General features: G+C 47.1%; 1 protein-coding gene across 2 annotated transcripts in view; it reads left to right on the top strand.

Annotated features, from left to right (window-relative positions):
• The window catches only part of LOC125940130 (uncharacterized), a 51372-nt gene extending 37535 nt beyond the window's left edge, over window positions 1–13837 (top strand). For both annotated transcript variants that reach the window (XM_049655842.1, XM_049655843.1), the window contains one exon: window positions 13714–13837. In XM_049655842.1, coding sequence (XP_049511799.1) covers window positions 13714–13786 — 73 coding nt within the window. In that variant the 3' untranslated portion in view covers window positions 13787–13837. The remainder of the gene's footprint in view (window positions 1–13713) is intronic.
• The last annotated feature ends 218 nt before the right edge of the window (window positions 13838–14055 follow it).

The raw sequence follows: 14055 nt of genomic DNA, 5'->3' as shown, positions 1-14055 counted from the left end.
ATTCGAGAATACCCGCGGTTACGCTGAGACGTACAGCGAGTCACGGATAAATAACCAATGTGTCTGACCCGCAGATCAGAATCCGAGAATCGACGACTGTGCTCACCACCTTCGTGGTGATTTGAGTGCCACCTGCCATTCTTGGCGTCATCATCATCATCATCAGCCTACATTTTATGTCCACTGCAGGACGAAGGCCTCTCCCTGCGATCTCCAATTACCCCTGTCTTGCGCTAGCGTATTCCAACTTGCGCCTGCAAATTTCCTAACTTCATCATCCCATCTGCGTTTCATGCCGACCTCGACTGCGCTTCCCTTCCCTTGGTATCCATTCTGTAAACCTAATGGTTCACCGGTTATCCATCCTACGCATTACATGGCCTGCCCAGCTCCATTTCTTCCGCTTAATGTCAACTAGAATATCGGCTATCCCCGTTTGTTCTAGGATCCACATCGCTCTCTTCCTGTCTCTTAACGTTAGTCCTAAGATTTTTCGTTCCATCGCTCTTTGTGCGGTCCTTAACTTGTTCTCGAGCTTCTTTGTTAACCTCCAAGTTTCTGCCCCATATGTTAGCACCGGTAGAATGCAATGATTGTACACTTTTGTTTTCAACGACAGTGGTAAGCTCCTAGTCAGAATTTGGTAATGCCTGCCGTATGCACTCCAACCCAATTTTATTCTTCTGTAAATTTCTTTCTCGTGATCAGGGTCCCCTGTGAGTAATTGACCTAGATAAACGTACTCCTTTACAGACTCTAGAGGCTGACCGGCGATCCTGAATTCTTGTTCCCTTGCCAGGCTATTGAACATTATCTTTGTCTTCTGCATATTCACCTTCATAACAATTCTTACATTTTCTCGATTAAAGTCCTCAATCATTTGTTGTAATTCGTCTCCATTGTTGCTGAATAGGACAATGTCATGTGCAAACCGAAGGTTGCTGAGATATTCGCCGTTGATCCTAACTCCTAAGCCTTCCCAGTCTAACAGCTTGAATACTTCTTCTAAGCATGCAGTGAAAAGCATTGGAGAGATTGTGTCTCCTTGACTGATCCCTTTCTTGATAGGTATCTTTCTACCTTTCTTGTGGAGAACCAAGGTAGCTGTGGAATCCTTGTAGATGTTTGCTAAGATGTTCACGTATGCCTCCTGTACTCCTTGATTACGCAATGTCTCTATGACTGCTGGTATCTCTACTGAATCAAATGCCTTTTCATAATCTATGAAAGCCATGTAGAGAGGTTCATTGTACTCCGCAGATTTCTCGATTACCTGATTTATGACATGGATATGATCCATCGTAGAATATCCCTTCCTGAAGCCAGCCTGTTCTCTTGGTTGGCTGAAGTCAAGTGTTGCCCTGATTCTATTGGAAATTATCTCGGTGAATATTTAAACAATACTGAAAGCAAGCTAATGGGTCTATAATTCTTCAGTTCTTTAACGTCTCCCTTCTTGTGGATTAGTTTAATGTTGGCGTTCTTCCAGCTCTCTGGTACACATGAAGTTGTGAGGCATTGCGTATAAAGGGCCGCAATCTTTTCAAGCATGATATCTCCTCCATCTTTGATTAAATCTACTGTTATTCCATCTTCTCCAGCAGCATTTCCCCTGGTAATGTCTTTCAAGGCCCTTCTAACTTCAGCGCTAGTTATAGAAGGAGCCTCTTTATCCGGTTCATAACTATTTTGAATGAAAGTAGCTTGGCTGTTTTGGGCACTGTACAGGTCAGTATAGAATTCTTCCGCTGCTTTACTATGTCATGGAAATTGCTGATGATATTACCATGCTTATCTTTCGGTGCATACATCTTACCTTGTCCTATGCCCAGCTTTCTTCTTACTGATTTAATGCTGCGTCCATATTTTACGGCTTCCTCAATCTTTCCCACGTTATAATTTCGAATATCCCTTACTTTTTTCTTGTTGATTAGTTTTGACAGTTCAGCGAATTCTATCTGATCTCTTGATTTGGACATTTTCATCTTCTGTCGTTTCTTTATTATGTCCTTTGTTTCTTGGGAGAGCTTACCTACTGGTTGCCTTGGTGCCCTACCTCCCACTTCAATTGCTGCTTCTGAGATCAACCTAGTTACGGTTTCATTCATTACTTCTATGTTGTCTTAACTTCCTTTTCTGAAGCTGCATATTTGTTTGCAAGCACCAGCCTAAATTGATCTGCTTTTACCCTTACTGCCTCTAGGTTTGCCTGTTTCCTCTTGACTAATTTCACTCTCTCTCTCTTCAAATTGAGAGCAATCCGAGACCTCACTAACCTATGGTCACTGCACTAAACCTTACCTAACACTTCTACATCCTGCACTATGCTTGGATCGGCAGAGAGTATGAAATCTATTTCATTCCTTGTTTCTCCATTAGGGCTTTTCCAGGTCCACTTCCTGTTGCTGCGCTTCCTGAAGAAGGTATTCATTATTCGGAGCCTATTCCTTTCCGCGAATTCTACTAACATCTCTCCTCTTGCATTCCTAGAATCGATGCCGTAGTTGCCAATTGCTTGCTCACCAACCTGCTTTTCCCCCACTTTTGCATTGAAGTCGCCCATGACTAAAGTATACTGAGTTTGCACCTTTCTCATTGCTAGTTCAACATCTTCATAAAACTGTTCTATTTCTTCATCATCGTGACTAGAGGTTGGGGCATAGGCTTTTACTACCTTCATTTTGTACCTCCAATTCAGCTAAATTACTACAACTGCTACCCTCTCATTCATGCTGTAGAATTCATCAATGTTGCCCGCTATGTTGTTATGCACTATAAATCATACCCCGGATTCTTTCTTATCTGGAAGACCTCTGTAGCAGAGGACGTGGCCGTTAGTCAGCACTGTGTAAGCCTCACCACTTCTAACCTCACTAAGGCCAATAATATCCCAGGAAATGCCTGATAATTCTTCAAATAGTCCCGCTAAGCTAGCCTCACTCGAGAGGGTGCGCGTGTCGAACGTTGCCAGGTTCAGTTTCCATTCTTGGCGTAGGTTAGTCCAATAAAGCATAATGTTCGTCGCTCCCAGATTAGATACTTTCTAGTTTTTCACCAACACTGCAACCTGGCAATACATTATTACTGCATGTAATCGAGAGGCGAAGTCAACGGAAAAAAACTCGGCAATATAAAATATTCGGAATAAATACATTACTATTTGCAATAATTTAGCAGATTCTAAGAGTTCGTCAGCCGAAGCCGTCTTGCATTGCATGACCCAGCATAGGGTTTTAGAGACGACAATACGTTACTTTCTCAGACCCGTTGAGAGCAGGCGTACTTATTCTCGACCTCACTCCACAGCTTAACCTAAAAAGGTACGCGTTCCTTCGGACAGTTTTTAACAACGAAGCTGTTTAAGCCAGCCGTAATTTGTGGTTCGTGGTGCGTATCAAGAAACTGTGAAGAAATAAACTTCCTTGCCGAGGCGGGATTCGAGCCCGCGTACCCCCGGTCCTAAGGCGAGCGTCGTAACCACTATGCTATTTTTTTACAGCGTATGCTGTTATGGGCTCATTCCAATAGCCGTTTCAGGTCGCAATGATGCTGCCGCCGGCGTCCGCCGTAACCGCTATCGCCCGAAACGCGAAAAAAGTACCCGATTTCCGCTAGGATCGAACCCGCGCCCGCGGCGTGGGAGCCGGATACTTTACCACTGAGCCAGGCAAGCGCTTGCTATCGGGCCACGGAAAATACCCTGTAAGGCAAACGCAGGGGGAGACGACTCGAGCCTCGGCCAGTATGGTGGCGCCATCTAGTTAGGGTGACTGCAAATGCGGCGCGCCCGATATGCAAGTTGCAGTTGTAAGGCTTGATCGAGCTCAGCAGACTGCTGTGCAGAGAGCATTACAAGCGGCAGATCGCCAGTCGACGCCGGGCGGACAGTTCAGATCGTTCTCGTCAAAACTAGGCGAACAGACTGCCGCGAAGACCTTGTTGTGCATGGTGCCCAAATTAGGTGCTACTCTTGAGCCGCTCCACCAGCTTACGCTGTCACGGTGCTGCGTGTGCCGCGCAGGCCTGTGTTTCTTGTTTTGCCGGGCTTCGACACAGTACAACAAATGAACGCACAACGATAAATAGGGCGCCAGATCGCTCAAGTGGCCAAATTGCCACTGCGGCCAGATTGGGCTATACAGCCACGCTTGCAGAAGACGCATTTATGCGAACCAGCGTCGTCGTCTTCATCCACAGCTGGCGCATTCGTATACACGCTCAGTGCTCTGCAAGGTGAAGAGGTTTTGCGTGCTTTGAGAGCGAGAGAGAATGAATTAATGAAAAACTTTATTTAATTCCTCTTGGAAAGGAAAGGGGCAATGGGATAGAGGGTGGGGGGAGAAACCACTTGAAGTAGGCCTCCTCTACCATCTCAGCCCACTCCAGGGTGGCCTCCGTGAAGGTCGGTTCTCGAGCTGCGCAAGGGAGCCTCCCAATGCTCCTCACTAGATGTGAATTGTTTGAGGAAAGAGGGGACGGGGTGCTTCGGGCACCCACACATGATGTGGTTTAAGTCTGCTCTTGGAGAGACGCAGAATTTACAAGAGGGAGAAAGGTAAATGGGGGGATTCATGCGGTGGAGGAGGTAAAGGGAGGGAAATGTGCGCCTCTGCAGCGGTCGCCACAGAACTTCACACCTGCGAGGGGATTTGAGGATGAGTGGTGGAAAGGTTAAACACTCTAATCGGTAGTGTGTGCAGATGTCGTGGTAGGTAATAAGCCGATCCCGCGCTGTAAACGGCGCCTCCTACGTAGGGAGGCCCGACATATCTGATGCTTGCGCCCGGACCTTAAACCCTCGGGCACTGGCATGAGCCGCCTCGTTTCCGGCAAGGCCCGCATGCGCGGGAGTCCAGATTAATGCTACAGTTTCATGGAAAGGATGGGCCAAAAGGAGGGAAAAGGCTGGTTTAGAGCCTCTGCCCGCTCTGAAGTTATGTATGGCTGTTTTTGAGGCGCCAACGATAACTGATGACTTTGGGATTGTGAGGGCCAGGGTTATGGCCGCCTCCTCTGCCTCCTCCGAAGAAGAGCCAGGAATGGAGGCGGCGGCAGCGACCTGGCTGTGAGAGTTGATGACTGATATTGCATACTGATTCTTGCTTCCATATTCGGCGGCACCAACATAGAGGACATCTTTTGAGGAGGAGAATTGTTTTTGGAGAGCCTTCGCTGGCTGCCTCCGGCGCTGTTTGTGGTGTACAGGGTGCATGTTTTTAGGAAGTGGGGGGATGTAGAGGTTCTCGTATATATGATGTGGAATGGTGTATTTAGTCTTGGTGACGGGTGCCTTAGTGATAGAAAGGGTTTGTAGAATGTGCGACCTGTCAAAAAGTTAGAAAGTCTACTATACTGGGATGTGAGATGGGCTTCTGTGAGTTCAGTAAGTGTGTGGAAGGTGCTGTAACCTTGAGCCTTTCAGTGGACGTCCGTATGGGGACCCCCAGAGCGAATTTACATATCTTGTGTAAAATAGTGTCGATCTGATCTGATTCTGCTTTAAGAAAATGTAGATAGGGTGTTGCGAATGTAATCTTATTGATAACGAAGGCATGGACCAAGCGGAGGAGTTCAGCTTCCTTTAGACCGCCATGTTTATTGGAGGCCCGCCCTAGAAAACGCAGGGTGTGGTCAACTGTGCTGCGGAGTGTATGTAGAGTGTATGTGTTTAGGTGGTTGGGGGCTTTGAATGTGTAAACCAAGCACCCGGAGCCTGTCTACTCTAGTGACAGGGGTGTGATTTAGGATGACCTGTATGTTAGATATGTGTTTTTGGGTTCCTCGGTGGGATGGCAGGAGAAGTATCTGATTTTTGTGTGGAGCACGTGAGATTCACAGCCGCTGCATGAGCGAGGACCGTGTTGGCGACGGCCTGCAGACTGTCTTGAATCTCTTTATCAGAGCCCCCAGTCATCCAAAGAGTGATGTCGTCAGCGTAGAGCGAAAACTTGATATCAGGAATGGATCTCAATGATCGCGCCAACGGCACCATAGAGAGATTAAAAATAAAATGGGATAGCACTGAGCCTTGGGGCGTGACGTAACTGCACAAAGCGTACGAGGATGAATGATCTGTGCCTATATTTATGGCTGCGGTACGGTTCGCCAAGAAGGTACCTATGTAGTCACAAGTCTTTACGCCAACCCCAATGAGATTAAGTTCTCGGAGGATGGCGGAATGTGAAACTTTATTGAATGCTCCGTAGAGGTCCAAAGTCAGAATTTCTTGCGTATCGAGACTTCTATTGCATATAATTATGTCATCCTTCATTCGAAGCATCACATGTTGTCATGAGAGATACTTTCGAAAACCCACCATTTCTGATGAATAAAGATTGTTGTCTTCCATGTATTTATTGAGACGGTTGAGGATTACGTATTCAAGTGGTTTACCAAGACAATAGGTTAGTGATATAGGTCTGAGGTTCTTTCCACGAACTAGGGAGGGTGCCAGTGTCAAAGAAGTGATCGCTGTACACCGTGATGGTTGTGACGGAGTTGTCGTCTAGCTTGCGCAGCAGTTTGTTGTTGATAGCATCGGGGCCTGGTGCTGAAATAGTGAGCAATGTGGCTAGGGCATGGCGAACATCTGCTTCCGTGATAGCAGCACTTAGTGGCTTGTTGGGTTCGCCAGTGTACGTTGGCATGTCATGCATCTGAGTGGGAGGTAGGTGTTTATGGCGGAGGTCGTCGAAGAGCCCGTTGAGATTGTTTTTGTGGGGATTTAACAGTTTGTTTATGCTGTGCTGGTGGTGTGTGCGCGATCTGGTAGGGTCTAATAAGTGTCGCAACAGTAGCCATGTGCGCTTATTGTCAAAGTTGCCATGCATGCTTTCAAAGTTGCCATGCATGCTTGCAGGCCAGTTGTGTGGCGTACTCATGGACCTGGATGTCTAATTTGGCAATTCTGAGCCTTAGCCTGCGGTTGTGCCGTCACCTCTTCCACCGCTTGAGAAGAGACTGCTTGGCTTCCCACATATGTTGAAGCTTGGCATCAACCGTAGTGACATCGGTTTCGGGGGGCAGAGTGGTATTGTGCGTCTCGGCGTCTCAGTGAAGTTGCGAGATGTCTTGGATGTTTGTGGGAGCTGATGTCTGGCGGTTTTCTCGAACTTTGTCCCAGTTGGTAAGGCTCAGAGGTTTGGGTGCAAAGGGTCTGTGTTTGAAATGTAGTGTGGTGGTAATTATGTAGTGCTCGCTACCGAGGTTAACTTGGGAGTTATGCCATGTGACGTGTTGAATTCTGTGTGTAAGGGTAAGATTGGGGGACGGTGTCCTTGGCTACGCTGTTGCCTAGCCTGGTTGGTGCATCGATGTCGTCATGCAATGTGAGTTCGTGGTCTTGTATGTCGATACATAGGGCTCTGCCCTTAGGAGTACAAACGGAGTGACACCACAACTGGTTGGGTGCATTGAAATCACCAAGAATTAAGAGGGGATGGTGGGTGGCAGCGGCAATGGCTTGTGCAAATAGGGAGTCAAAGCGGTGATGTTTGTTTCGTGGACGACTGTAGATATTGACAATGTAAAGACAAGATGCATTATTCTTGCGAGGAATAATTTCTAGGAAATCATGCTCTGTATCGACGTTGATGAATTGGGAGTGATTGGCGGTGAGGTGTTTTTGCTTAAGAATTGCGGTGTCGGACCGGGAGACCTTATTGGTCTGATAGATATTATCGCCTGGGAAGCTGACGGGTCCATGAGTTTATTGAAGCGCAATGACAGCTGGAAGATTACAAGAGGTGGAAAGAAACTATTGCAGGTGTGCTTTCTTTTTTCGGAACCCCCTACAGTTCCATTGCCACACTTCAAACTCGGAGCGAGTCGGGTTATTGGCCATTGTTAAGTGGAGAGGCGGATGGAGCAGGTGCAGCTATGTTAGGATGATTAGCAGTGACTCCAGCTATCCAACTTGGAGTCTGTTGGATATGTGCTTGTACGAAATCAATAAATTTGTCGAGCTTTTCATTCTTGGCTGCGTAATCTGAATTGATTTTTTCAACTGCGGTGAGTGTATTATAGAATTCAGTCTCCAAAGCAGTTAGCCTGTCGTTATATTTTAAGATTGTCTCGCCCATGGCCTCCTATGATCGCGGAGTGCTCGGAGTTTTACGTTTGCTTGGGATAGGGTGTAGCGGTTACCGTTCAGCGGAGGGGGTAGTGTCCATTGGGGGATGTGAAGAGGGTTCAGGTAGGGCTGATGGTTGATTTATCGGAAGGGTGGATTTACGGGGAGGGGTTTGAGTGGTTGAGGCGGAGGGGTGATGAGATTGGCGTTCTAACTTAAGTCTTTGAATTTCGGCTTTTAGAATTGCAGTTTCTTTAAGGAGGAGGAATGCAGTGTTAGCAGTTTTATTTGAGGAGCAGCTGGAAGAGGCTACCTTAGCCCAGCTTACCTGGGGTGGGTTGCGCGAGGAGTTGGCGAGAGAAGGGCTTGGTGATAGGGCTGGCCAGGCGTAGTCTTGGGTTGCGGAGCCAGGCTCGCGCTCCTTGCTTTTGCTGGGACTTCGCTGATTTGAATCGTGAGTGTGGTCGAGACTGGGAGTTTGGTTGCTGGGATGTGTAGGGCGTGGCTTGAATCTTTGTTTGCACAGTGAGGAGCCGGTTGGATTGTTGCCGTTGCACATAACACAGATTGGGTCACATTCGTGGTCCATGGGTGTGTGTGTCTTCCATTCCTCACTTGGGGCCGAGCGTGTCGGTGTCATTGGTGCACACGTCCTGGCGATGACAAATCTCGCGGCATCGGGTGCAGGCTTCTACCTTCTGCCTGAAGGGGCGGCATCGAAGTGCACAACCATCGTAGTTGACATAGAAAGGGGTTATTTTGACTTGGAATATGACCAGGATGGTTTCAGTATTGCCCAGGCGTCGTGCACCCCCCATAGTCAGTGCTGGGTTGCATCTGCGGAGGGTTGAGGCGATGTCGTCTTCTCCGTAATCTGGGGGCAGGTGAATGCTTCCTCTGCGGGTATCGACGGGATCGGCGACATGGGTAGTGACTTCGTGAGGTGTACCATAGAATTGCAGATTCTGGATGTTCTGGTGGAGATCGGCCCCACTCATGTCTGGTGTGCTGATTATAATGGCATGGTTAACCGTGTTGACACGAATTTGGTTAGAACTGGTGCGGTCGGAAATAGGGAGTCCCGCAGCCTTGAGGATGATTTGTCTGAGGATGCATGGATGAATCGCAGCACAGTTGAGGCCCCCTCGAACTCTTAGGATGATTTTATAATAGCTGCGCGGCACCGGCGGGGGCTTCGGTTCTGCTCGTTACTGCGTCTTCTGAGCCGCTGCAGGGTTTGCTGGTGCCGAAGAATATTGACGTTGTCTTGAGAGAATATCGTGGATGTCGTGCCAGCTGCGCGCGCCATCGACGCCAGCTGCGTCGTACTGCGTTCCTTCGCTCATGCTAGGCGGATTTAGGCCAAGCAGTGAGACGGCCAGCCGAGAGCCCTAAAAAAAGTTGCAGTGGCTTAGCTCGGCTATGCCAGAATATACGTAGCGTTTGCAAAGGTTCAGCTGATTATTCTTAGCTTTCCTGGTTGTCTAGATTGTCAAGGATTAGCTTGATTGTCATGCTTACTGCTGCTCCAATGACACACACGCCGTATACGTATTATATGGCACATTTTTGCTCAACGTCACGTTGCTTCTCTATTGCCACAACCTCCATTAGCGTACCGACCATGCCGTTGACAAAGCCATCCGTCACATCAATGTTCTTCAGCAGCATATACGGCCGTTTCGTACAGAACGTCACCACAGATGGCAGGTTGCCACTCTCCGCACGACTGAGGTCTTCCATCCTCGCGAGTGCCTCACGTTCCTCTTGTCTGCTATTTGGCAACTAGTCTCCGCGTCGGTCGCAGTGCGGCAAGACGACGGAGGCGACGACGTCAGAGCGCTCAGAGGCCGAGTCCACCCACAGTGAGCAGCATTTGCGCTCTCCTTCTCCATGGCTATACCACACTGGCAAACGCCAGTCAGAAGCGCAGCGGCTCCAGCGCAGTGTCAAACGGCGACTGCACAGCGAGCGCGCGCCGGCGCCAGTGCGTCCACCACGGCTACGACGTCACTCCTCTGGAATGCGCAGACCGGCGGCGGTGAGTCGCGCGCGGCGGCGGCGGAGTGCGCGAGAGGTGCCGGCTCCGGTGGCTCCGGTGCGCAAGCCGTGTGACATCAATGATCCTTGCGCATGCGCAGCACGGCTCTTGATGTGCCGCGCGAAACGGGCTTGGCTAGGCCAGTGTAGCTAACGCTACAAAAAGGGCTCGGGCTCGCGTAAGGTACGTCGGAATTTACCAAAATAACTGCAAGGAAGTGCCGACAACACTCACATAAGTACAGTCAGGAAATCAGGGTGGTTGGGGTCATCGGGCGGGCACAAAAGCAAAAAATGCAGGAGCCGAGATGACATGCGACCTCTCGCACCGAGACGCTGCAGCGTTCCTCTCAGCGAGAGAGAGAGACGCATTCAGGGAGCCGGCTCCTGGAACGCGGTGTCGGCATTGGAACGGGGTGTCGGTGTTGCATGCTGATCTATGCAACGCGCAGTGACGGCCGTAAGTCTGAGACGCGAGAAAAGAAATTATCATCATCATGAGTAATAAGATGAAAAGTTCACGCGCGCTTCTGGAAAATGCTTGTTCAACGATCGCCCAGCTTCGCTCTTTCAAGCGTTGCGCGACTGAGTGCAAGGTTAAGCTTTTTTAAACTAAGGGCTGCTAGGGAACAAGAACAGCAGCGCACTAAAAGCCTTTCTCAAATCATACAAACAATTGGGCCAGTCAGAGCAGATGGAGAGCGCAAGTTCGCTAACACTGGCACGTCGATGCAATGGTATAGATAACCTCGGTCGTTCTTGCGGCACAGACACCGGCGCATTTCGCGCACGCGGCAGCCCATGCGCCATAATGTCCAGATAATATTAAAGGTTACTGTATCACTGTTTTCAAAGGCAGAAATAAGTACAAATAAAAAAATGTTACGGAAATGCCTCAACGTGCTTATAACCATTTGCGCGTATGAGAAAATTATCAGTAATTGCGATACCTACTATGTGGACAATTGACCAGAAATATATATATATATATATATATATATATATATATATACGCATGTGGGTGTGTGTGTTCAAAATGAAGCTTTACGGAATTCTAAAGAATTTCCTGTGGCAGGTAGCGTACGTCTTATCATTAGCTGGGTTAATGGAAGAGGCGGACATTAGTAGAACGAGACATCGCAACACATATTCAAGTATTTAACAAAAAATCATGAATTAGCGTCTTAGTTAATTACATTACGACACATATTGCAATTTACTAATTGTAGCCGGTGAGCTTGTCAGGCGTCGTTGGAATGAATTTCCAGAATGACACCAGTTTGGAGATATGCGCCATCAAACTTGCCGTAAAAATGCACTGTTGTTCCACGTACTTTTTTACCAACATGCGGTTTTATACATAGGAGCACAAAAGTAACTGGAACGCCCATGTATTTCGTCCCACATCCTCGGAAATAATATCTTGAAATTTGCGTCATCCTGGAAATTAATTTCAAGTGGATGCGCAGGCGTCAAGACTCCTTGATTTTTTCGGCTGAAGGGAACTGGTCAATAAACCCACAAATTGTAGTCAAGCCCGAATGTCTGAAGTCTGTACTTAAGGAGGTCGGAAAAAATTATTAGCGCCTGAAAACCTAAAGCTATGAGTTACACTTAAGAGGTCAGCGAGATCAGGCAACTGGATCACAGGAATGATCTCGTCTCATAATTGGCCAATTAAGACACCCTGTAGCTTAAGCTGCAATCATCAATACCCCGTTGTTTGGAAGCGCACACATAGGTGGCGGCGTCAACAGGAAATATAATGACGGTCTTAAAATGGCGTTAAGTGCTTTCCGACTACCTAGCACTTACAAACCAGATGCATGAGTAGCGCCTGGTGGCAAAGGTGAATTTAAATGTAAAATCAATCCCTACCTTTCAAAAAGAAGTGTTACGTGGTCTCTTACAATCGCAGTTATAAGAGTAGTTCCTAAATTCCTTAGTGCAGGTCACGGATAATCGAGGAGGAAGGTAAAACCTTGCAGCAAAAAAAAAAAAAATAAGCGAATACAGTATAAGAGTTGCCTAGAAGACACTAATTCACTTCAGTGCTTTATTTGTGAATGTTATGAAACCAAACTTCTGAACCGAATTTCCTTGCGTTAAGCAGTATACATGCTGGGCGAATTTACCAATATTAGAAAAGTCGGTCTGTTAATAAAACCGATTAACACCACCCTAAGTGTGTAGAGTGTCAGAAGTAAAACAATATGTTCTTGATCACCCGTGCTCTTTCTACGACTTACCGTCTCACAACTTCCCTTTACTGCTATGGCCGGAGCTGTTTAGCCGCAACTGCATGTATTTCCTCGCTAGATGCTGTGTAATAGCGGACCCAGGTTATGCCGGTTATGCTAGTTGAGCTACGCCAGGTATGCGACGTTTTCAATTGCTTGTGCGAAAACGTAACGCAGTTCGATTACGTTTGCTGATATGCTTAACCTAGCATGTAAAAGGACGCAAAAGAATAGCACTTAATTAGTTTCTTCTCGGATATCTTTCTAACGTGCGTTGTTCGTAATGTGATGGTAGTAGGTCTGTAATTATTAAAGAAACGGCAAGCAATTATCTCTTTTTAGAAATTCATGCCGAAACCCTCGATCCAGTACGGAAGTTTGAAATCGCAGGTGTCAAGGTTGTTTCTTTCAATTTAGATTTTTGTAGATCAGTTAAATTTTTGAAAAGTTACTAAATTCAATCTTTCGCTCCTTAGAATACAAAGTAGTTCACCTTTCTTGAAAAAGAAGTTCACTGAGTCAGAGGATATTTTGTTAAAATGCATAATGTCGCACACATTCGCTGCGGAAACTTGTAAGCAGCATCGCTGCAGGCTCAGTTTCTTTTGTGCGTCTTCTATCAGCTTATGAAGTTTCGTGATACGGTGCAGCCACTTATTGGCATCGTTCGAAACGTAATTGACTAATATAGGTAAACCTTCTTTTTTTTACTTTTCCGTTGATATCATGCACAAATTCACCCTATCATAAAAGTCTCCCCATGCGCGCACTCCATACGTGGGCACGGCCAGCGGTTACAACTGCCTGCAGTTAGGGGGTCCAGACAGTAGCTCATCAGGATCAAATAGAGTTCGTTGTCTGTCTGCGCGCACTCTGATGCAGCTTGATCATCTATGCTGTCGTATATGAAAATGCGACGCTATATGACAATGGTTTTAAATATTGGGTATTACCGTCCAAAAACCACGATCTGCTTATGCGACACGCCGTAGTGGGTACCTCCAGTAATTTCGACAACCTGGGAATCTTCAACGTGCACCCAATGGGCAGCGAACGGGTGTTCTTGCCTTTCGGCCCCATCTTCATGCGGTCGCCGCGGCCGGGATTTGATCTCTCCAGCTACAGCTTAGCAGCGCGACGCCATAGCCGCTAAGCAACAACGGCGAGCTTATATAACAACTGTGCAATTATATCTGAATGACAAAAATTACCTTGAGGCCTTTATTAATCGCATATTATTCTGTAGTGAGTGTTAGAATACACATTAGACATAGTCCCCTAAATGTGGATGTTCTGTAGAAATAAGTAGTGTACTCGTTGAGTTCCATAAAATACGATATCATTGGTGTTTTAACTTCGCAGCCAGTGCCCGAAGCCGGAAACGGAGAAACCACATGTCATCACCACTGAAGCAAGTTCTCTCCCTGGCTGCTAACAACAGAATCATATAATCTGCCTATTTGCATGCCTTTTTGTGAACTTCAATAAACTGAAATGAAAAGAAAATGTCTTTTAAGTGAATTACGTCAGATATCGAAACAAAATTTTGATATTTACCAGGCCCTTTTACTGGTATGAAGAAGAAAGGCGGAACATCGACAATAGTGTGCTACACAATAGTGTGCTACAATTCAAACAGGGTGTTATTTTCATATTTCATAGTTGTGAAGATGCGTGAGCTTTCTGGCGGCGTCGAGACACATA

The sequence above is a fragment of the Dermacentor silvarum genome, chromosome 9, assembly GCF_013339745.2.
Source record: "Dermacentor silvarum isolate Dsil-2018 chromosome 9, BIME_Dsil_1.4, whole genome shotgun sequence".
NCBI classification, from domain to species: Eukaryota; Metazoa; Arthropoda; class Arachnida; order Ixodida; family Ixodidae; genus Dermacentor; species Dermacentor silvarum.
Note: the sequence above shows the minus strand (reverse complement) of the source record. Positions and strands in the feature narration are given on the sequence as shown.